Here is a 24,097-nt window from a genome sequence, read left to right as displayed (position 1 = left end):
ACACAAACACACACACGCACCCACACACAACACCATGCCACCTTTTCTTAAAACTAACAAATTTTCTCTTCGAAGTAACAGCTTTTCCCCCTAATACTAGCAGACTTTTGCTTAACACTATCAAATTTCGCTTAGAAGTAACAGGTTTTTTCTTAACAGTAACAAGTTTGTTTTAATAGCATCAAGTTTTCCGTCAATGATAACAAATTTCTCATAGAAGTAACAATTTTGCCAATGCTAACGATTTTTTCCGTTAGAAGTATGAATTTTTCTGTCAAAGATAATAAATTTTATCTTAGAACTAATATGTTTTTTCTTAAAAGTAACAATTTTTTTTCTAATAGCACCAAGTTTTCCGTCAATGATGACAAGTTTCTCATGGAAGTAATGATTTTTGTCAATGATAACAATTTTTCCGGTAGAAGTAGCAAGTTTTCTGTCAAAGATAAAAAAAATTCGTAGAAGTAACAATTTTTTGTTTATGATAACCAGTTTTCTGTCAGAAGTAGCAAGTTTTTCTTAACACTAACAAATTTTCTCTTCGGGGTTACAACAATTTTCCTTAATACTAACAAACTTTTACTTAACACCTGTTCTCTTAGAAGTAACAGTTTTTTTGTAACAGTTAAAAATTTTTTCTAATAGTACCAAGTTTTCCGTCAAAGATAACAAAGTTCTCTTAGAAGTAACAATTTTGCTTCAGGGATAACAAGTTATCTGTTAGAAGTAACAAGTTTTCTATCAGAGATACCAAATTTTTCCTAAAAGTAACAATTTTTCGTTATGATAACAAGTTTTTTGCCAGAAGTAGCACGTTTTCCTTATCACTAGCAAATTGTTTCTTCGTAGCAACAACTTTTTTCCTTAATACTAACAAACTTTTACCTAACACTATAAGATTTTTCTTAGTAGAAGTAACAATTTTTCGCCAGTGATAACACGTTTTCGGTTATTTTATTAGTATTAAGCACCAAGCACCAAGTTTTCAATCAAAGATAACAAATTTCTCTTAGATGTAACAATTTTTCGTCAATAATAACAAGTTTTCTGTTAGAATTAGAAAGTTTTCTGTCAAAGATACCAAATTTTTCTTAGAAGTAACAATTTTATGAGTATGATAACAAGTTTTCTGTCAGAAGTAGCAATTTTTCCTTTACACTAACAAATTTTCCCTTCGAAGTAACAACTTTTTCCTTAATACTAACAAACTTTTACTTATTACTATAAATTTCTTTAGAATTAACAATTTTTTTAATCAGTTATAACAAGCTTTCTGTTAGAACTAGCAAGTTTACCATCAAAGATAACAAATTTTCTTAGAAGTAACAATTTTTTTTGTTTATAACAACAAATTTTCTTTCAGAAGTAGCAAGTTTTTTCTTTAATACTAATAAACTTTTACTTAACACTATCAAATTTCTCATAGAAATGACAGGGTTTTTTTTCTTAACAGTTACACATTTTTCTAATAGTATCAAGTTTTCCATCAAAGATAACAAATTTCTCTTAGTAGTACTTTGCCTAGAAACATGGCGGGACTTTTGCAAGCTAGAGACAGGGGTGGCATTGGCTAATAACAGCATTTATTTTCAAATATATCCAAAACAACAAACATCAACCAACAAACAACATAACCATCAAACAGCATAACCAACAAACATCAAACATCCAGCAAACAACATAACCAACAAACAACATAACCAACAAACATCAAACAAAACCTACATCAAACGTAACCATCAACAAACATAAGCAACAAACATTAAAGAAACAACAAACATCAAACATAACCAACATAACATAACCAACAGCCAACAAACATCAAACATAACCAAAAACAAACATAACCAACAAACATAACTATCAAACATCAAACATAAACAACAAACATCAAACCACATAACCAATAGTCATAATCAACATCCATCAAACATAACCAACAACAAACAACAAACATAACCATCTAACAACAAAAAAACATAACCATCAAATATAACCAGCATAACCAGCAAACAACAAAAATAACCAACAAACATAACCAACAACGAACGATAACATCCAATGTTTATTTCCCTGTGTTAATTTCCCTAGGGATGTCACAGAAATATAAATGGATGTGTACCATGACGTCAGAGGGCTGTCATAGAAATCCAATACTATTTTTCCTATGGATGCTGTGACGTCGGAGGGCTCCGTTTAAAATCCCATTCTATTTTCCGAGGGCTCCCAGGGAATAGCCTAATGCCTAGAACTTTAAAAAAAAGGGTCCGGATCGGGATTCGATGTGGGTGGGCTCCTTTTAAAACTGGGACTCCACCCCCCCCCCCACACACACTACTGGTAAATGCAGTGGTTTTACCGACTTGTGCAATGATTTTACGTATTGTATTCGAAGCGTATATTATGCTAATTATTGACAGAAAACAGTCGGTAAAAATGACCAGCAGGTCGGTAAAATCTCTTGCCCCCCCCTAAACATTTAGGGTAGTAACGATAGTGCTACTCAATACAGCATTATATTATGTTCTAATTATATGCTAATTATATTCAATTATATTATGTTGATTTTATTATACCTGTTACTTATATTTATTTTAACTGTATTGTATAATTATATATATTAATTGTAATGTATTATTATAAATATAATTCCTAGTTGTATTTATAGCCGTTTAGTATATCTTATTTAAATATATTTACATATGTATTATAATTCCAATTATATATTCTAATTCTAATTATCTAAATTCAAAAAAAAATTATTAAATATTTTCAGTTCGATGTACTCATGATTTTGAAATTTTGAGCACCTAAAAAAGGAAAAGCAGAAGGGATCCATTGACTCAGGGAAGTTGATGGCTCCTTTGAAGAACAGTATAACAAATTGAAGAAAAAATTAGCTGAACAGACGGTTGAAGTGGCAACGCTGGTGTTAATAATAAGGAGATGCAGGTGATTGAAGTGGCAAAGCTGCAGCTGGATAAAGAGACGCAGGCGGTGTAAGTGGCAAAGCTGCAGATGGATAAGGAGATGTTATCAGCTGAACTGACAGAATTAAAAGGCAAACTTAAAAGTCTAGCAAAAGAGCGAGAGGGATCTGTCTCCAGTTACAATTTTTACATTCTTTTGTCGTTTATTCTCTCTTGTTTAAGTAATTGTTTTTTTTTGGAGGGGAAGGGGTAGGATAAGGAGGGACTTTAATTTTTTTTGGCTTGACTGAATACTTCGTTTTGAGTGTAAGTTTTCATATTTTTTTTGTTTTACTTTTTTTTTACTTTTAAGCAATATATCTTATATCTTGTTGAATGGTCAATCTAAAATGTCTTTATTATTGTAAATACATATTTCATTCCACCCCCTCCACAAAATCTGAATTTGTTGTTTCATTTATTTCATATATTTTTCTGCAGCCATTTAGTTTACACGAAAAGTGTTGTTCGATCCCATTCCAGGGCTATTACGAATGAAAGGTTGACTCTGGGGTCATCCCTCTGGGTCCAAATGTAAACAAGCTCCCCAAATGGGATGGAAAAAGTCATAAGCAAGGATTATAAGGAAACGAGAATTTAATTGGAGAGGATAGAGGGTGAAGCTTCGGAAAAATTAGGTTGGATAAGGGTTGTCTGCAGCTCTGGCAATATACGGCTTGATGCTACAGTGAGCCATTAGTAGTTTGTGTATACATTACTGCAATGAAAAATGAATAGTAGAGTAGACCAGTTAAATTTTTATTAAACATAAATTGTGCATAGATATAGTGCAATTTTGCTGATGGATACTGGTAAGAAGTACACCTTACGAAATGGCATGAAAAACTGTTTTGATAGAACTCTTTGACTCTATTTCGGCAAGAATCGATGATTACAATGAATGCGATGCGACAATTAACACACAGGGTAGATCAAATGTGTACACAAGTTCGACCCCTGGGGGAGGGGGTAAAAAGTGCATCTTTAGTTAATTATTTAGAAGTTTTCATGGAGGGCAGGTGCTTTGCACCTAACACTAGGGGAGGGGGATCGTCTGGGATTGGATATTTTAATTACAATGAAAAATTTGTCTTTACATTAAGATTATGTTTCTATCTTGACTTTCAAATTTTAATTATAGAATATCTTCTGCACGACTCCAGCAATTTGGACCTACATGTGGAAATATTCACTTGGTTAAAATTGATATAAATGTTACTAAATAAGGAGTCGAAGGTGTCAAAAATTTCCACTGTATTAGCAAGAGCATATTTATTGAAACTAAAGCTTCAAATTATCTTCACACAACAAAATTATTATAGAAGTCGCAATAAAACTGGGATATTCACAGGTTTGCAAAACTTAAGCACATATCAAGAGTAATAAAAAAGACTTTTCTGAAAAATCTTAAATTTATAGTACACACCTTATAGATAAAATGAAAATATACCAATATGCAAGATGACATTACTCAGTCATTCGGAAAAGCAGGCCATTTGCTTCAGTTTGGCTAAAAAGCTTACATGCACCAAGGGCATAACTTACTACCCTTGTCCTGAGGGTTGTAGGTGGGGGTGCCATCCTTAAAGACATAAATTCCAGACCTTTCAACAGCGTTGAACAAAATGGCCATATCGAAACGTTAATCGGACATGTTTGGGGAAATGATAAGCGTGGGAGGGGGAGTGATTCTCCCTCTGATTACTTTTGACTATTAAATAGGGCAATTGCCCTTTCAATTTCCATTCAAATGAGCCTTTTTGAAGTTTTTACGACAACGCTTTCTATATAAACCTTATATGCCCCCAAGATATAACTTACAACCTTAGCCCCGAGGGCTTTGGGGGTTTTCAGGTTTCATTGGGGGTTTAATTTATGTCGGAATTATCCTTAGAAAGAAGGAATATTATTTTTTGTATTTTAAACATATCACATATTACTCACGGTACAAATGGAGGAGGAGTTTGTGTAGCTGTGTTGGTCTCATGCAGTCATGGGCGACCTTATGGGGGCAGAGGGGGGCTCCAACCCCCTCCCCCCTCCCTGGCTGAATGATTTTGCCATATATTTTTTTTAGATTTCTATTAGGCCTATAAAGCATTGGAAGTGCCAATTAGACCAGGTAAGCCCCCCCTTAAAATTAAGCTTACGGGTGCCCATGCATGTGGCTTGGGGCTTTGGTGAGTTGCTAGTAGTAGTAGTAGCAGTATATTTTACAAATCTCTTGAAAATGTCCTTAGAAATTTACCATTACCGATTATGAATACATGAATTAACATGTATTCATGTTAATTTTTTTTTCTATAAATTCTTCTAAAACTGATTGAAAGTCTAATTTCCTTTAGTCTTCACTTTCAATGGATATAATTGGTCACTATTGCACTATTAGCCGCTATGGGAACGAGGATCTATTTATCTCTAAGTTGTGAGGTAAATCGACGAACACAAGAATTTGTTTGTTTCTGTGGTCCATCTAATTCTTTCTGCGCTATATGCCCCTGTGGGACCTACAATATGTTCATGGTGAAGTAATGACTTACATCAATAGACAATCTGTGTTGCCAGGTGATCAAAACATTTTGCCTGCTCTGTTCAAATCTTTGGATTTTGGAATTATGAAGGTCATTTCAAAAATTTGGCCTACTACTTGCTTTACTTTTGTATGGTCTAGGATAATATTGCGAGAAAATTTTTTCGATCCTTTGCTAAACTTTTGAACTCATGACCCAAACTTCAATATTAAAGATTTTTCGGGAATCCTTTAAACCCAACATGTTACAAACTTTTCCATTTTCCTATACTTCTTTTCCTGTAACTCTGTCCCGGTTTAACACATTCTCAATATGTTCCACCCATCTCTCTTCAACTCTTTCCTTCTCAATGTTTGAGGCCCTAGTCCTATCTTTAACTTGGACAAGGCCGGGTTTCTTAGCTCAATTTCACAAATATTTTAAATTTTCTTTAGAGGAATGGTAAGATCGGCAATTTTTGAACCAAATCATTATTCCGGCAGGGCTGTCTGACTAAATTTAAAATCCTAAAACATGCTTGTGAGTCATGGTCAATTAAACCTTGAAAATTACTGGTTTGGATTCTGACTTGAAGCATAGACCCAGAATATGAAAAAATTTCTGGTTAATATCTATGAAATCATATTATTGAGTTAGGAATAAAGTGAATACACCTTTTGATGCCTTTTTTTATGCTGATTACGAATATAGGGTAAGACACCCAGTAGTTGGCCACCTGTCTATTCTTGGACAGAATGTAACTAACAGGGAACCTACCTTTAGGTTAATGTGCTTAGAAAGTTTTTATACATAGCTGGTTTCCCTGGTCACTATTAGATATCCGTATGGACTACCTCTAGGCTAATGTGCTTAGGCCTAAGCACATTAGCCTAGAGGTAGTCCATACAGATAGCCTATCTAATAGTGACCAGGGAAACCAGCTATGTATAAAAACTGGTCAATATATACCAAATCATATTATTGAGTTTCAAATAAAGTGAATACACCATTCGATACCTTTTTTTATGCTGATTACAAATATAATAAGAATTACTATTACAAATTAATTACCGCCCCCCCCCCCTATAGAGTCTATACCTAACCCACCGTAATCACCCCCTTACGGTACCTATATCGGGGGGGGGGGCTTAAAACCAATACCGGTGTAAAATCGTAATAAATTCTTACTAACACTAAAAAAGGCATAAAATTGTGTATTAGAGATAGTCATAAAAAAAAAAACTAATTTCGTAGATATTGACCTAAAAACTTTCTAAGCACATTAGCCTAGAGGTAGGTTCCCTGTTAGTTACATTCTGTCCGAGAATAGGCAGGTGGCTGACTACTGGGTGTCTTACCCTAATAAGCATTTCTATTGGAAATGAATTTCAGCCCCCCCCCCTATATAGGCTATACCTAACCTAACCTAACCCTGAATTGGCCTATATAGGGGGGGGGGGGGCTGAAACTCATTTCCAATCGAAATTCATATTATATTTGTAATCAGCATAAAAAAAAGGCATCGAATGGTGTATTCACTTTTGTCCTAACTCAATAATATGATTTCGTAGATATTGACCAAATTTCTTCTGGGTCAATATATACGAAATCATATTATTGAGTTAGTACTAAAGTGAATACACCATTCAATGCCATTTTTTATGCTGATTGCGAATATAATAAGCATTTCTATTGGAAATGAGTTTCAGCCCCCCCCCCCTATATAGGCCAATTCAGGGTTAGGTTTGGTATAGCCTATATAGGGGGGGGGGCTGAAATTCATCTCTGATAGAAATACTTATTATATTCGTAATCAGCATAAAAAAAAGGCATCAAATGGTGTATTCACTTTAGTCCTAACTCAATAATATGATTTTGTATATATTGACCTTCTTCTGAATTTCTTGTTAAATTCTTAATGGTGCAACTCTCCATAAGAAAGCACTATAAAATTCTAGAAACTACTTTAAAACGTTGTAAAAAACTTACTCAGGCCCATGTATTCCCAAAGTGCATTTCTTTACTTTAAGCCCACTTATCTAAATTATAAATATATACCCAAAAAATTAAGCACGAATTTTTTTTTTTTTTGCATACAAAATTTTGCATAATTTTTGTAAATAGAAAAGCAGTGTTGTCTAAGAAATTGAAATATATAGCCTACCCCTGATTATATATAGTCATTATATTTTCAATGGTGCTGCTTTTGTCATTTTATTAATTTAATGGTAAACAAGCAACAAGAAGAAGAGTAATATTATTAAAAATATATTAAGTATAGGTTGCTGTTAACAGTAGCCTGCTGTTAAATAGAAGAAGAAGTATAGGCATAGGCTATATAATTTTGGGTATATAGCCTATTTGATTACATACAAATGAGATCCCAATAAAAGAGGTGGAGACAAGGTGTACATGCTATTTGATGCATTTTAATGCTATTTCCAAATATAGGCTAGGCTAATAGCCTAATCATTTCACTCTCAATAAACCTCTCCCCTTATGGTCCCATATATAGTCCTAGGATTTAGGCTATACAAGACTTAAAAAAATACTTAAACAATTTAATTCTTGCTTTATAATTTGCAGCCTGTTTTTGTGGTAAATATTTTGTTGTTCATATTACTGACCTATAAATTGGGGATACCACCAGATGGCTAATTTGACAATGTATATATATACAAATCTTTGAATTAGCCAACCAACCAACCAGTATTTTAAGCCTGGGAGTCCAGCTGGACATAAGGAAACACATTAAGGAAACAATTCTTACTTGATAATATGCAGAATAATCCTAGTTAACACATTTAGCAGGGGGAGAGCCTTAATTTTCACTTCTATCCTTGTTTTTCCAGTTTTTCTAAGAAATTCATGAACTTTTTAGAACCTTTATATTCACAGAATATATACCCCCACCCCCCTAATGTGCAAATATATACCCAGAATTGCATCCTGAATCTAAACATAACAATCATTTGCATCAAAAATGAACTTTACTCCCATATTAGCCATGTGGTGGATGTGCCCTACAAATAGCTTGGACATTCCACTAGATGCCATTTTTTATGCCCTTTCTGAATATAATAATTGCTTTTCTTGCAAATTCAATTTTAAGCCCTTTTAGGGCCTTTGAAAATAATAGTTTCATTCTGTATTTTTTGGATATTAAATGGGTTATAACATTTGTTTCAAACTCACTATTTCATTATAAATACATTATGTAATATTTGTAGAATTCACAAACATTGATTTGTCACAATTAAGTTGATTAATAAAAATTCAAAACAGACCTGCCATGTTTTCTGCTTGTTCTGTTTGGCTATTTAAAAACTGCACTTCACCTTGGCCTACATGTTAAAAGTTATCAAAGGGCACACAGAAAATGGAGAAATTGTTTTGAATATTTTATCCAGCTTAAGGGCAATAAATCAATGCTTGTGGATTATATAACTTTAAAAAAATATTTGTAATCTAACAATAAGTTTGAAATCCATGGTTTAAGCTCTTTTATACCCCAAAACTAGAAATTTCTTAGTCATTTTCAAGGTTTCGAAAAGGGGTTAAATTTGATTTTGTGAGAGAAGCAATTATTATATTTGTAAAGAGCATAAAAAAAAGCCATCAAGTTCCATATTTCCTTTATTCATAAGTCAATAATGAGAACAGTAAAATATTTACTGTTTTTATTAATAATATTTGGCTATTATTTTTAGCTTCAGTGTTAAGCTACCATATACCATATATGCAATCTGTAAATCAATTTCAAATAATATTTGATATTCAGATCTGAAATTCTTTTACAATCAGATATAGGCTAGTTCTGATTATTATTTATAGGTCAAAAAACACCATTCACAAAGAAGATATTATTTTCAAATATTTTCCAAACTGACAATAGGATACTAAAAGATTTGCTGATTTTTAAGCTTGTTGAACTTGATCATTTTTAATCAATCCCTTTTGAATATATGACTTGACTAGAATTGGTTTATAGCATAATTGTTTGATATGTTCTTAACCTATTTCTTGTGCCAAAAACAAGTAAAAACAACGTTGTAAGTGAAACAGTCCTTATTTTTAGAATGAGAGTAAAAATAGGCATTGATTAGTGTGGTCATCTTGTCCTTACCTTAGTTATAGAATCTTTTATATATTTAGGGTAAGAGCCCCAGCACTTAGACAGTGCCTAATCCTGAACAAATATCTTGATCAGAATGTGTCTTCCCTAAACATGAACAACAGGCTCCTAATTGTGGAAATGGTTTATATAATTTTAGCCAGTTGTAATTGATTTATAGTAAGGACTGAGCTAGTTGAGATTGGCTGACTAGAATCGTGGTAAGCTTTGCTTTTTTTAACATTTGTATTCAGAAAAAAATTAGTCTACCCCATCAACCTATTGCAATGCAATTATTCTCCTTTGCAGCAAGATCTGCCCAAGATTAGACAGGACTTTCCAGGATTAGGCTCCAGCTTTAAATTTGAGTTCAAGATCAGGATCCACTTTCGACCTTCAGCATATTTAAAATGTTCAGCATTGCTTATGACTACACCATTCAAGCTAATAGGGATATACAACTAAACAAAAGGCTTAGAGTGTTAGGTTGAAGCTTTTAGGGCATGTTGAGGGGGATGTTGAACTAATGAAAAGACACTGTGCATTCTACTCCTACTACTACTAAAGCTAAGGGTGAAACTTTCAGGGAATGCTTAGGGGGATGTTGAACCAAATCAAAACACACCATGTGCATGCAGGCTGCCAAAAGGGTGTATGACCAACATTCTAGGAACAGCTTAGAGTATTAAATTGACACTTTCAGGACATGTTAAGGGGGCTGTTGAACTAACCAAAAGACACTATGTTCATACTACAACTATAACTAGTACTACTACAACTGCTGCTATGACTATTACTACTACTGAGGCTATGGATTTTAAGGTAAAACTTTCAGGGAATATTAAATTAAATTGAATCACTAGGTAGGTACAGGCTATCAAAAGGGTATAACAGTTATAAATCAAGAATAGCTTGGATTATTAAGCTAAAACTTTCAGTGCATGTTGAGTGGGATGTTGAACCAACCAAAAGGCACTATATGTTTACTTCTACTGCTAAAGCTAAGGATATTAAGTTAACATTTTTGGGAATTGTCAAGGGGAATGTTAATTTAAATCAGAACAGGTTATACTACTACTCCTAGTAGTAGTACTGCTGCTGCTCCTAGTACTACTATGACTAAGGCTAGCAATATCAAGGTGAAACTTGCAGGGACTATTGAGGGGGGGGACTAAGTCAAAACATACTATTTGCATGCAAGTTATCAAAATGGTGTATCTCAACATCTAAGAAACAGCTTAGAGTATTAAGCTCAAACTATCAGGGAATGTTGAGCTAACCAAAAAGGCACTATGTGAATACTACTACTGCTAAGACTAATGCTGCTACAGCTATCCCTTCTACTACTCTCTCTGGTCCTACCACCACTGGAGCTCCTACAACTACTACTGTTACTAATGACAAGGTGGGTTCAGACCAGGCTGTTCTATAGTTGATAGAGTCTTTGTTGTTAATGCTCTTGTAGAAAAATATTGTAAAGGTAAGGAAAGTTATATGTGGCTTTAATTGATTTGAAATCAGTATTTGATAGTGTAGATTGTGTTTTATTGTTTAATTGTTTGTTAAATCTAGGCCTACCAATCCCTTTTATACAAACTCTATTATCTATGTATTCTTTGAATAAAAGTTTTGTGAAAGTTGTTAGGAAGGGAATATCTGCCATTTTTCTCGAAAAAGGGAATGCGCCAAGGAAGTACACTTATGCCAATTTTATTTGCTATGTTTATTAATGATAGGCTATTGTTCTTTATTTCCAACAAAGATGGGCACCTACTCTCCAACTGGGAAATCTGAATGTGTCAATGCTACTATTTGCAGACGACATTATATTACTGGCAAAGACAAAGAATGATTTACAAACTCTCTTGTATCTCCTTGAAAACTATTTGCAAGAGAAGAGACTAGAGGTGAATGCCGGGAAATCCCAAATCATGATTTTTAGCAAAAAACCCTTGGGATCAGTACCACAATTTTTATTGAGTAGAAAAATGCTGGAAGTGGTGGAAAAAGCCAAATACTTAGGTTTCATCATTTGTCAAAATGGAAAATGGACAAGTCATATTACAATAATGGCACAGAAAAGAAGAAATACATTATTTGGAATATACAGAAGCATACTAACATCAGAAATAAGTGAATTAAGCCTTCACAAATATATATTTAATACTAAAATTATGACTATCCTACTTTATGGATCAGAAATATTGGGGTATCAGCCAGCAAAGCAACTAGAAACCCTTCAACTTCAATGTTATAAACAAGTTTTTGGCTTACAGAATACAACACATACGTTAGTATTAAAAGGTGATATTGTTATATTTAACCTGGAATTGAACAGATACACCCAAATCATCAAATTTTGGTTAAGACTCCTCAAACTTCCCCAGACTAGACTTGCCCAAGCAGCATATGAAGATCTTCTCCTTCAATCTAACAAAACATCATGGACAGCACAAATCAAAAGGATATTAGATGAGAATGGATTTTCAAGTTCATGGGAGAAAGGAAAAGGGCCAGATGATCATAAAAGTTCTTCAAGGAATTTAGTGCAAGGAAGACCAAGAAGTGCAACTATGGCAATCAGCTGTGGATAAATCTCCGAGTCTTTGTATAAAGAAGTAAAAGAGAATTTTGGACAGGAGTTTTATTTTAAGCTGGGATTCCCCATTAAATATCTGAGGATTTGGATTCAGATTAGAGCTAATTGTCTTCCAATTTATGGTATGGTTGTAAGAAAAATGAGGGAAGGTCCGGAGGCCGGGTGGAGTTGCTTGAGATGTGGGGAGAATGATTATGGGTTGGGGCATTACCTCCTGCAATGTAAGCAGCTTTCTCATTTAAGGGAATCAATTATCCAGGATGGGGAAGATAGGCTGCTTCATGAGTTAATGAGGTCTAGGACTCCCTGTTATACTGTGCCAGTAGGAATTTTTTGTATTGATGGGAAGGATGTCAAATAGAGTGTAATTTTTCTTTAGTATTTGTCTTTTTGTATATGGCTTTAAAAGGCTTTTATATACAGATTATTATTATTAAGGGTATTAAAGCAAACCTTCCAGGGAACGGTTAGGGTAACATTGAACTAAATTAAAAGACACTATTTGCATGCAGGTTGTCAAAAAGGTGTATCAGCAATATACAGTGGCGGCACGTCCTCTAGGCAAAGTAGGCGGCCGCCTAGGGTGGCAACTTGGGGAGGGCAGCAAAAATGGAAAAATTAGAAACTGGTGATTGTCGGTTGTGCACTGAGGAAGGTGAAAAGGCGTGGGTCGGTAGTGTGCAATATGTGGGGATTGGGAAGCAGGAGGGTGCGCGTCCGCCTCCGCGTACTCTCAGAGTAGCCGCGTGGCCTTGAAGGCTACGAAGTTCTTTGCTTTGGTTCAAGAAGTTTATGTTTTTTTTTTTCTGCTTCAACACAACGTTGGAATACTTTTAAAAAATATATGGCCAAGCCCCTTAGTGAAACCAAATGGGAAAGTCAAATAGATGCTCTCGTACCTCTTTGATATCAACTGGGTGATGTTCATAACGATTTAATGGACATTTATGAAGATTGCTCTTTAAATGGCTCAACAGGTAACAACTCGTGAGTGCAAGGGATCTGGCAAAAACATTGAAAAATACAATTTTGTTGTAAGCGTAGTTTTATGGCACAGTGTACTTTTTGAAATCGACATATCAAGTAAGCAGTTTCAATCCAATCAATTTGATTTGACTGCTGCCAAAGATCACCTGAGCAAAACTAAATTGTACTTACAAAGGTTACATTGGAAGTAACGATGGCTTTGGAAGTATTCTAGTTGACGCCAGAGGAGTGGCAGAGGAGCTAAATATTCAACCAACATTTGAAAGAGAAACCCTGCCAACTCGGTTGAAAAAGGAGAAAAAACAGTTTGATTACAAAGTAGATGATGAACCTTTGGTATTCCCTCAAGAACACTTCAAAGTCAATTTCCATTTTGCCATTCTTGATACTGCAATTTCTTCTCTGGATGAAAGATTTCAACAGTTAGAAGGAATTATTTCTATATTCAGAATTTTCTACAACATATCCAAGGTAAATGCCGCAACAACCAAGCCCCTTATGGACGATTGTATGAATTTAAAACATTTCCTCTCAAACAATGAAGCTGAAGTTGTTGAAGGCCACGAACTTTGCGATAAAGTTCAAGCTATTGCCAAGAGAATACCCAAGAACGCAAATCCAAAACATATCCTTAACTTCATAATAAGCAATGGACTTAAAGATTGTGCCCAAAATTTTTCCATGGCTTTGCAGATTTTGCTGACTGTGCCTGTTGCTAGTAGTCAGCGTAGTTTTTCAAAATTAAAATCAATTAAAAGTTATATTTGATCCACCATAACGCAAGAAAGGCTTCAAGGACTAGCCACTATCAGTTGAACAAGACTTCGCAAAAGACATCAACTTGAACGAACTGGTGACTTCTTTCACAAAGATAAAATTAAGAAAAACTAAACTGTGAACTGTAAACCTCCTTTCTGTTAACTTTTCCCTATAATCTATGTAAACTTTAGAATTAAAGTTATCTCTTGTGCAAAATTATCGGTTTTCTTTGATAAGTTTCTATTATGTACTTAATGAAATAAATACTCTGACACTAAGGGTTTCGTGTATAATTATTTATCATAATTATGGTTGTACTAGCAGCCACACAGGTTAGATTTTCCCTGTTAAGTATTCTCTATATTGTTTGTCTTTGCATTATGTAATTTGTGATTGTAAATTAATGTAAGTCTTGTTAAGTGCAAAAAAAAAAAAAAAATGCATAAGAAGTGGTGATTTTGGGTAAGGGTTCAATTGAGGTGGAAAATGGAAACGAAAAATCTAATTGTGGGGAAGACGCAAAAAATATCTTGCCTAGGGCGGCAGAATAGGTTGCACCAGCCCTGGCAATAACTCATTAATGGCTAAGAGCTTTAAGTTGAGGCTTTCAGGGCATCTTGAGGGGGATGTTGAATAAACCAAAGCACATGTAGATGCAGGTCATCAAAGAGGTATATCAGCAATGTCTTAAGCTAAAACTTTTGTGGCTACTGATATTACTACTACTTTTAGTATTACTTTTTCTGCTTTTAGTACTGTTAATATTGAACTCATCAAAATAGTTTAAGTACATCTAGGTTGCAAAAAAAGCATAGAAAAACATTTTAGGAATGAATTTGGGTATAAAGTAGATACTTCTAGGAAAGTTTATATTGCTATAAAACTAATTCAAAAGGCACTATGTGCATGCAGGTTGTCAGAAGGATGTATTCAAATGAAAATGTATATTCAAATGAATGTGCATTGTCAGTTTAATATACATATGCTGATATTTATTCCTTGAAATATCAATGAATTTTTTATTTCTTAAAGTTATAAAAGTGAAAACACTTGAAAGATTTTTTTCAGTAAAGTATATTCTTGCTTTTAGAAAGCATAGGGGTTTTGAACCCTACTCATATTAATGTCTGCTCGTTTTGAGTTTAACTCTGTCATTGATTTTAATTTCTGTTTGTTTTGGGTTTCATTTATTTATTGATAATGATATTACAAATTTGTATGCTTGGTAGATAGTTTGATTCTATTTTTGTTTATTTTTCATTTTACGGAGTTTTTTAATTTTTTTGACAACCTCATTGTGTGCAACGAGTTTTTTTTAATTAATTTCTGTTTTATATTGACAGGGAAAACGAAAATAATAGCTTTAATCTTTCCAGTTTTCCTTTAAGAATTTATAGTTTTGCCTGCTATTTATATGCTGGAGAAACTTTTTCAGCAATTTTTAGCAACATAAAGTCTTGAAAATCATGACACAAATAGTAGTGTTTAATTTAGTCATATATATCCTCTAGTTGACCTGATTAATAAAAGTTAATACCATTCCTACAAAATTATATCTATGGTCTTTCACAGCCTGGATACAATTACACTCTTTTGATTTAGCAAAATTTTAAGAGCAGAAGTAGTAATAGAAGTAGCCCCAAAAATTTGAACTTAGTACCCTCAGTTGTTCTCGGTATATTGCTGAGATGTCTTATTGGCAACCAGCATACAAGCAGTGTGTTTGGATCTTGTTTTAAAAAAAACATTTAGTTTTCAAGCATAATAAGCAAATTACATAACTGTGGGGGTTGATCTACCCAATAACCCTAGAGATGTAGTTGCTAGACCGTTCAATTATTCTGAACAAAATGGCGGTCTTAAAATTTTGATTGGGAGTGTTTAGAAAATTATGAGCTAAAGAGGAGGGCTGATTGCCCTCCAATAATTTTTGACTCTTAAGAGGGCACTATAACTTTTAATTTTCAATCAAATTAGCTCCTTTAAAATATCAAAGATGTTACTAGCTATGATAGAGCATCGCTGCCTATGTCCTTATATGCCCTATAGTGCTTATAGGGTGAACCAGGGTAATTCCAGACATTTTGACCTTTTTTTGCCATTCAAAAATTCCTCCAGCCAGCAGACTTAAAATCTCGTCGTAAAATCAGATTCGTATGAAAGTTCAGACTGTTAGCTTTCATACAAGAGCTAGAAACTTCCGAAATTCGAACTATAAAGGGGGTTGGTGACCTCATTTGAAATTTTCCCACGGTGTCCGGAATTAGCCACCAAAAAATGGGTTAATTCCGGACGAGGTCAATATCTTTGTACCTGAAGGAGTAAAAAATCTTAGCTTTGGTTGGTGGTATGAGCACCCCAGAATCTATGTTTCTTCCAAAATTTCATGTGCGTACCTTCCGAACTAGCGGAGTAATTCAGCTTTGCAGTCGTGATATTGTTTTTCTGAAAATCAAATCTCGTTTTTCCACTGTGTAAAACCATGGATTTTCACGATAATTTGATAGCAACGTGAATATACCACCACAAGCCAGCATTTAAATAGTCTTCTGAAGGACTGGGGGACCTGAAGGCCCGGACCTTCATCTCCTGTAACTACAGAATCCATCAGCTAACTTCCTTGAAATTCGTAGGCTATAGTAGAAATAAGGTAAACATAATACAAAAGACGACTTCAAATACTGATAAAAGCAAGTTTAAAAGCAAAACACAGAGGAACTAGGTGATCACTTCTTTTTTTTCATAGCTTTTCTTCCTTTCCTTGTGGCGTTTCACCATTTCGCGATGCTCGCTTATAGTGAAGGGTCCAGTGCCCTTTAGAGTGAGGGGCCCTCCCAAGATAAACTCTCCTGCAACGTCTGTGATGTCATCGTTCTTGGGCCAGCTAAACTCGTACGTCGCTGCTGAGTCGAGCTTTAGGAACTTCATCCTAACGACCCTTTCATCAACAAAGTCAACAATTCTGCCAAAATAAGGTGAGTCGTTGTAATACACAGCATAATAATGGTCAAGCTTCGTTTCAACCTTTTTCTTGCTAGGGCCAGGCTGATCGAGGTAATCAAGAGCACACATCTCTTCAAGAGAGATGTCATCATCAGTGTAAGCGTATGGTATCTTGGACTTGCTTTCAGTGTCAGACAAGGGAACTGGGGAGGCCGCTTCTCGTAAGAGCTTCATCTTTTTGCTTTTGGTACCAGAAGTCTGGGTATCACCGGTTTCTTTCACTTTGGTTTTCTTTCCCACACCCTTTTTCCTGTCTACCTTTTCCTTTTCCTCCTGGTGCTTCTAAAGTTGCTCTAAATACACCTTAGAAGCGATCACTTCAGCAGCTTTCTCAGTGATCTTTTTCCTATGCCCTGGTTCACTTCTCGGTTCTTTTCTTACACTCTCTAACAGGAGCTCTTCAAAGGTCTTCTTCATTGGAGTTGGTGGTTTCTTCTCAGGGGAAGAAATGTTGATGTTGACGGTTAGATTTTCATTTTCTCTCTGGACTCTAACCCTAATCCTATCGGCTGTTGACTTCTCTGCTGGTTTCTTTGCTTGTTCTCTTTTCTTTCCTTCAAGAAAGGCATCGTAAGCCCTGAGTTTCTGCGGGCCAAACCGCTCTCTGTTGATTTTCGCACGGTTGGCTCTCTCTGGTACGCTAGGATAATAAACTCCAGTTGATGCAAACGCTTTCTGGATTAGAACTGGATGTGCTTGTTTTCAAATTTCACTTATCATCTTCACAAAATCTGTTTTCTGTTGCTTTTCTCCAACATTTTTCCTTGCCCGTTTGGTTAGCCTTTGGTCATACGTGGTTTTGAAAGCCTTGAATACGCCAACATCTAAAGCTTGAAACATTTGTGTTGTATGGGGTGGCAGCTCCAGAATCGTGATGTTTTTATTCATTACAAGCTGCACAACCTGCAGCGACAAATGAGAGCCATGACCGTCAACAAGAAGCAGAACTGGACGTTCTTGCCCAACGCTAGGAATGAACTGGCCTTTGAACCAGTTGTAGAACACGTCAGCCGTCATCCAACTCCTTTCTATGGCAGTATATGAAGTGTCAGGCAAAGCGTCATCGGATGTCCAAGTGGACCACACAGATTTGCCGTTGAATATGATCAGGGGGGGGGAAGAATTGCCCCTGCAGCGTTGATGCAACCGAGAACTGTTGTGTTTTCTCTCCCTGTTCCAGCAGTTCGGCGGAAACTTGGCGAGTTCTTCTGTCCCACAACTTTGGTTCTCGAAGGATCAGTATAGAAGCTCGTCTCGTCCAGGTTGTACACCAAGTGGGGCTTATCAAGGAGTTCAAGTTCATTCAACGTCTCTGAGAGAAGATAAAAAATCCGTAGATCAAGAACGGATTTTCGGCTTTGTATCTTGAATTCTCTTTGGTTTCAGGCTTCTTGAGACTAAGGTTGTGTCGTTGTTTGAAGTATTTCCACCAGTCCCAACCAGGAACACCGTCTTTGAAAGTTTCATATTGTTCACCTTCACATATTTGCCTACAAGAGTGACTATATCGGTTTGGCATAGTCCAACACCCCACTTGTCCATGGTTTTGATGCACTCTGCAAGTGTCACTTCTTCATCTAAATCTAGTTGTGTAGGTCTACCTGCTCCCACTTTCGACGATGTCGCAGTCAAATGGTCCGAAATCGTCGACTTTGGAATCCCATACTTCGCTGCTGCGAGCCTGATTGTCAGCAAACCTAATTTCACCTCTACCAACGCCTTGTCCATATCTTCTGGGCTGTACTGTTTCCTCGGCATCTGAAAGTTAAAGCAAGGTTAAGTAAAAGGTATAAGAAGAAAAGTTGTTTGCACTGAAAGAAACCGAAACTAATGAAAATTGCAGATAATCAGCCCTGAAAAAACTATTTTTCCTGAAAATAGTTCGGTAAACTCATGCTACATTGCTAGAAACTCGAGAATCTCTGATAGAACACAGTTTCAGGAGGCAGAGGTCAAAATTCGATGAAAAGGAATTGATTGCATCACATTTTCCCACGTCCGGAAATACCCCTCTGTGTCCAGAATTACGGCCTCACCATCTGTCTGGAATTACCCTGTTGGGGGTCAGAAAATGGGTAATTCCGGACACCCACCCTATAGCAAAACCGTTAGAGATAAAAATCTACAAAAAATCACACTAATGCCCTAATTAAAACCCTTTTGAATGGTAAAACAATAAAACCCGTAAGTTACACCGTTCACCAGCAAATGCAAAAAAAAACTGACACCATACGTACTTTTTCCTCGAAGTTTCTCCGACCGACTCTGGTTCAAGACTGACTGTCTCCCCCACCTGCTGGCTGTTGTCAATCGGATATAGTGAGTCATAAACTAGAGTCTTGGTACTACCTCAGTTACTAATTCAAAACAAATCTACCGAGGGGTTAGCAAGATACAGGGGGGTGTCCGGAATTACCCACTGTCCGGAATTACCCTGGTTCACCCTATGCCCTTTTAATACCTGCATACATATAGGTTTTTCATTTAATTGAAACTCCTCCTAAACGTTCCCTAAAAGTTTTAACTCAATGCCATTAGTGTCGTTAGTTACAGTAACCGTAGAAGCAGCATTAAATGAATGCGCACAGTGTCTTCTGGCTAGCTGAAAATCCACAACCTATGAAGGTATGAAGGTGAAATTTTCAGAGAATATTCTGTTGTACAGATGACAACCTGCCATCCTTATGCAGGTTGTCAGAAGGGCATATCAGCAATATCTTAGGAACAGTTTCGTGTGTGAAATTAAAATTTACAACGCTTGTTGTGGGGGATGCTGAACTAACCGAAAGACAATGTTTGCATCATAATGCTAATGCTTCTACTCCTACAAGTACTGCTGCTATTACTATTACTGCTACTAAATCTAAGATTACTACTATTAAGTGTACTCCTACTGCTACTACTACATATACTGGTGCTACTACTACAACTAATAAACATAAGGGCAGGGGAGTCCCGAGAGGGGGGGGGGGTTCGGCCCCCCAAAAAACAAATTTTTTTTGATTTCCGCAGAAAATTTCGCATAAATTAGGTAGCGATTCGGTAAAATTTACGAAGATCACCCCCCCCCCCAAATAAAATGAGCCTTAGGACGCCCCGGCCTAAGGATGTTAAGGTGAAAATTGTGGGCAATATTTTAACTGTATTTAAATAAATCGAAAAACACTGTGCCCACATAGGTTGTCAAGAGGACTTACCAGCAATGCTTCAGGACTGGTTGATCGTATAAAGTTAAAAATGTCATTGTTTGTTGAAGGGGATGTTGAAAAAAGGTGCTATTCGCATACTGCTACTACTGCTACTACGGTTACTATAACTACTGCTACGCATAATTACTGTACCATTCAACAATGGTGAAAAAAAATTGATGTCTCAAAACTTTGTTTGGATATTTGTTTTGGGAAATGGTGGGCGTCGGGGGGTTTCTCTCAAATCACTTTGACTTTTAAAAAAGGCACTATAAGTTCTAATTTAAAATCAAATGAGACCCATCTGAATTTAATACGACCACCCATTCCATAAAAACCGTAAATGCCCCAAGGGCATAACTTAAAGCCCTTGCCCCAGGGCTCTGGGGGGTTGTGCCAACCGTGGAAGCATTGTTATATGTTCTTTGGACTATTTTAAACAAAATTGCTATCACACATTTCAGTCAAATACATTTAGTGAAAAGAGGGGTAGGTGGGTGGGGGGGGGGGTGCTAATTGACCTCCATCACTATTGACTAATAAAAGGGAACTATAACTTCCAATTTCAACCAAATGAGCCACCTCTAAAGTTTATAGAACCATCCCTTCTATAAGAACCTTAAATGCCCCTGGGGCATAACTTACATCCTTCACCCTCAGACTCTGGTGGTTTGTAACAACTTCAAAAGCCTTGTTATATGATATTTGGTTTATTTCGAATAAAAGCTCTGTCTCAAAATATCTGTTGGATACATCTCATGAAAACCTGACGTATTTGTCTGTGTGTGTGTGTTGGGGAGGGGGGGGGGAGTAGCTCTGCTTTGATCACTTTGACTCTTGAAATTGGCACTAGAACTTATGATTACCAATCCAATGAGTCCCCTCCAAAGCATATACAACCACCCTTTTATAAGAACCTTATATGCCCCAAGGGCATAACGTAAAACCCTGTCCCTGAGAGCTGCAGGGGAGGGGGTTGTCTTCCTCACAGACATAATTTCTGAAACCTTCAACTACGATCAATAAAATTGTTATCTCCATTTTTTTTTTGGAGATGTTAAGGCAAATGCTGAGGTAAAGGGGGGGGGGGCTATTTGCTCTCAAATCACTTTGAGTCTTGAAAAGGGCACTATAACTTCCAATTTCAAATCAAATAAGCCCCATCTGATATTTATACGACTGCCCATTCAATAAAAACCTTATATGCCCTCGTAAAATAACTTACAATCCTATCCCCAGGGCGCTGGGGGTTGTGTCATCACTAGTGACATTATTATATGTTTTTTGTACTATTTTAAAAAATCACTATTTTGTAGTTTCAATCAGATGCGTTTAGCGAAAGAATGGGCTGTAAGAGAGGGGAGAGGCTAAACACTCTCCATCACTTTTGACGCCTAAAAAGGAGCTAGAACTTCCAATTTTTAACTAAATGAGAATCTTCTAAAGTTAAACAACCATCCCTTCCATAAAAATCTTAAATACCCCCTGGGCATAACTTACAACTCTTGCCCCTAATCTCTGGGTTTCTTTTCAACCCCAAAAGCCCCAAATGATATTTAGACTATTTAGAATAGAATGGCTATCTCAAAATTTCTATTAGATGCAGTTCAGGACAATACAACATGTGTGTGTGTGTGTGTGTGTGTGTTGGGGGGGGGGTGTAGCTGTCCTCCGATCACTTTGACTCTTAAAAAGAGCACTAGAGCGTTTGATTACCAATCCAATGAGCCCCCCTCCTAAGTTTATAAGACCACGGCTTGTATAACAACCTTATATACCTTCCGAGCATAACTTACAACCCTTGCCCTGAGGGCTGGGGGAATTTTTTATTCTCAAAAACATATTTCCAGACCTTTCAAATACGTTGAACAAAATGGCTGTCTCAAAATTTTGATTATAAGTGTTTGGGGAAATGATGGGTATGGGGGGGGGGCATTTGCCCTCTGATCACTTTTGACTAATAAAAAAGACACTAGTCCTCCCCATTTCCAATTGAATGAGCGCTTTTTGAAACTTCTACAACGACAATTTCTATAAAAACCTTATATGCCCCAAGGGCATAACTTATGACCCCTTTTCCTGAGGTCTATGGGGAGGGGGGCGGTGTCATCCTCAAAGACATAATTTCCAGACCTTTCAACTAATTTGAACAAAATGGCTATATCAAAATATGGATCGGAAATGTTTGGGGAAACGATAAGCGGGGGGGGGGTGATTCTCCCTCCGATTACTGTCAACTATTTAAAAGGGCAATAGGCCTCTCAATTTCCAATCCTCTCAATTTCCAAATGATTCCATTTTGAAGTTTTTATGACAACGCTTTTCTATAAAAACCGTATATTCCCCCAGGGCATAACTTACAACCTTAGCCTTGAGGGCTGTGGGGGGGGGGGGGATATCATACTAAAAGACATAATTTCCTGACTCGTCAACTACTTTTAACAAAATGACTCTATCAAAATGTTTACCAAAAGTGTTTGGGGAAATGATGGGTGTGGGGGGACATTCGTCCTCCGATTGCTTTTGACTATTAATAAGGACACTAACCGTCTCAATTCCTAATTGAATGAGCCATTTTTGCAGTTTTTTACGACAACACTTTCTATAAAAAACCTTATATGCCCCCGGGGCATAACTTACACCTTTGCTCTGGGGGTTGTGGGGGTTTGTCATCCTCAAAGACATAATTTCGAGAACTTTCAGCTGCGTTGAACAAAATGGCTATCTCAAAATTTTGATTGGATGTGTTTGGAGAAATGGTGGGCGTGAGAGGGGGGTTAGATGCCCTCCAATCACATTCGACTATTAAAAGGGCACTAGCCCTTTCAATTTCCAATCGAATGAGCCCTTTTTGAAGTTTCTACGACAAAACTTTATATGCCCCCAGGGCATAACTTACAACCCTTGCCCTGAGGGCTGTGGGGGGTTGTCCTCCTCAAAGACATAATTTCCAGGCCTTTCAGCTACGTTGAACAAAATGACTATCTCAAAATTTTGATTGGATGTGTTTCGAGAAATGGTGGGTGTGAGAGGGGGGATAGTTGCCCTCCAATCACTTTAGACTATAAAAAGGGCACTGTCCCTTTTAATTTCCAATCATATGAGCCCTTTTTGTAGTTTCTACGACATTGCTTACAACCCTTGCCCTGATGGCTGTAGGGGGTTTGTCATTCTCAAAGACATAATTTCCAGACCTTTCAACTACGTTGAACAAAATGTCTATCTCAATATTTTGATTGGATGTGTTTTGGGAAATGGTGGGCGTGAAAGTGGGGTTAGTTGACCTCCAATCGCTATCGACTATTAAAAAGGGCACTAGCCCTTTCAATTTCCAATTGAATTAGCCCTTTTTGAAGATTGTACAACAACGCTTTCTATAAAAACCTTATATGCTCCCAGGGCATAACTTGCAATCCTTCCCCTGAGGAATGTGGGGGGTCGTCATCCTCAAAGATATAATTTCCAGGCCTTTCAACCAAGTTGAACAAAATGGCTATCTCAGAATTTTGTTTGTATGTGTTGGGGGAAAGGGTGGGCGTTAGAGGGGGGTTAGTTGACCTCCAGTCGCTTTTGACTATGAAAAAGGGCACTAGCCCTTTCAATTTCCTATCGAATGAGCCCCTTTTGAAGTTTCTATAAATTCATGTCTGCCCCCAGGGCGTAACTTACAACCTTTGCCTTGAGGGATATGGGGGGTTTGTCATCTTCAAAGATCTACTTTCCAGAACTTTCAACTACCTTGAACATAATGGCTATCTCAAAATTTTGATTGGATGTGTTTGGGGAAATGGTTGGCGTGAGAGGGGGGTTAGTTACCCTCCATTCACTTTCGACTATTAAAAAGGGGACTAGCCCTTTCAGTTTTCAGTCGAATGAGCCATTTTTAAAGTTTCTGTGACAATGCTTTCTATACAAACCTTATATGCCTCCATGGTATAACTTACAACCCTTGCCCTGAGGGCTTTGGG

General features: G+C 36.5%; 1 protein-coding gene across 2 annotated transcripts in view; it reads left to right on the top strand.

Annotated features, from left to right (window-relative positions):
- The first annotated feature begins 5,999 nt into the window (after positions 1–5,999).
- Coq4 (Coenzyme Q4) overlaps positions 6,000–24,097 on the top strand; it is a 65,572-nt gene continuing 47,474 nt past the window's right edge. The window contains exon 1 of one of the 2 annotated variants that reach the window (XM_089104010.1): positions 6,000–6,019. In XM_089104010.1, the coding sequence (XP_088960136.1) occupies positions 6,014–6,019 (6 nt within the window). In that variant the 5' untranslated portion in view covers positions 6,000–6,013. Of the gene's footprint in view, positions 6,020–6,043; positions 6,104–24,097 lie in introns of those variants that run through there. The other variant, XM_089104009.1, reaches the window with a different exon arrangement.

Source organism: Artemia sp. Qi Xiang Cuo, chromosome 18 (assembly GCF_049724085.1).
Source record: "Artemia sp. Qi Xiang Cuo chromosome 18, ASM4972408v1, whole genome shotgun sequence".
NCBI classification, from domain to species: Eukaryota; Metazoa; Arthropoda; class Branchiopoda; order Anostraca; family Artemiidae; genus Artemia; species Artemia sp. Qi Xiang Cuo.
Note: the sequence above shows the minus strand (reverse complement) of the source record. Positions and strands in the feature narration are given on the sequence as shown.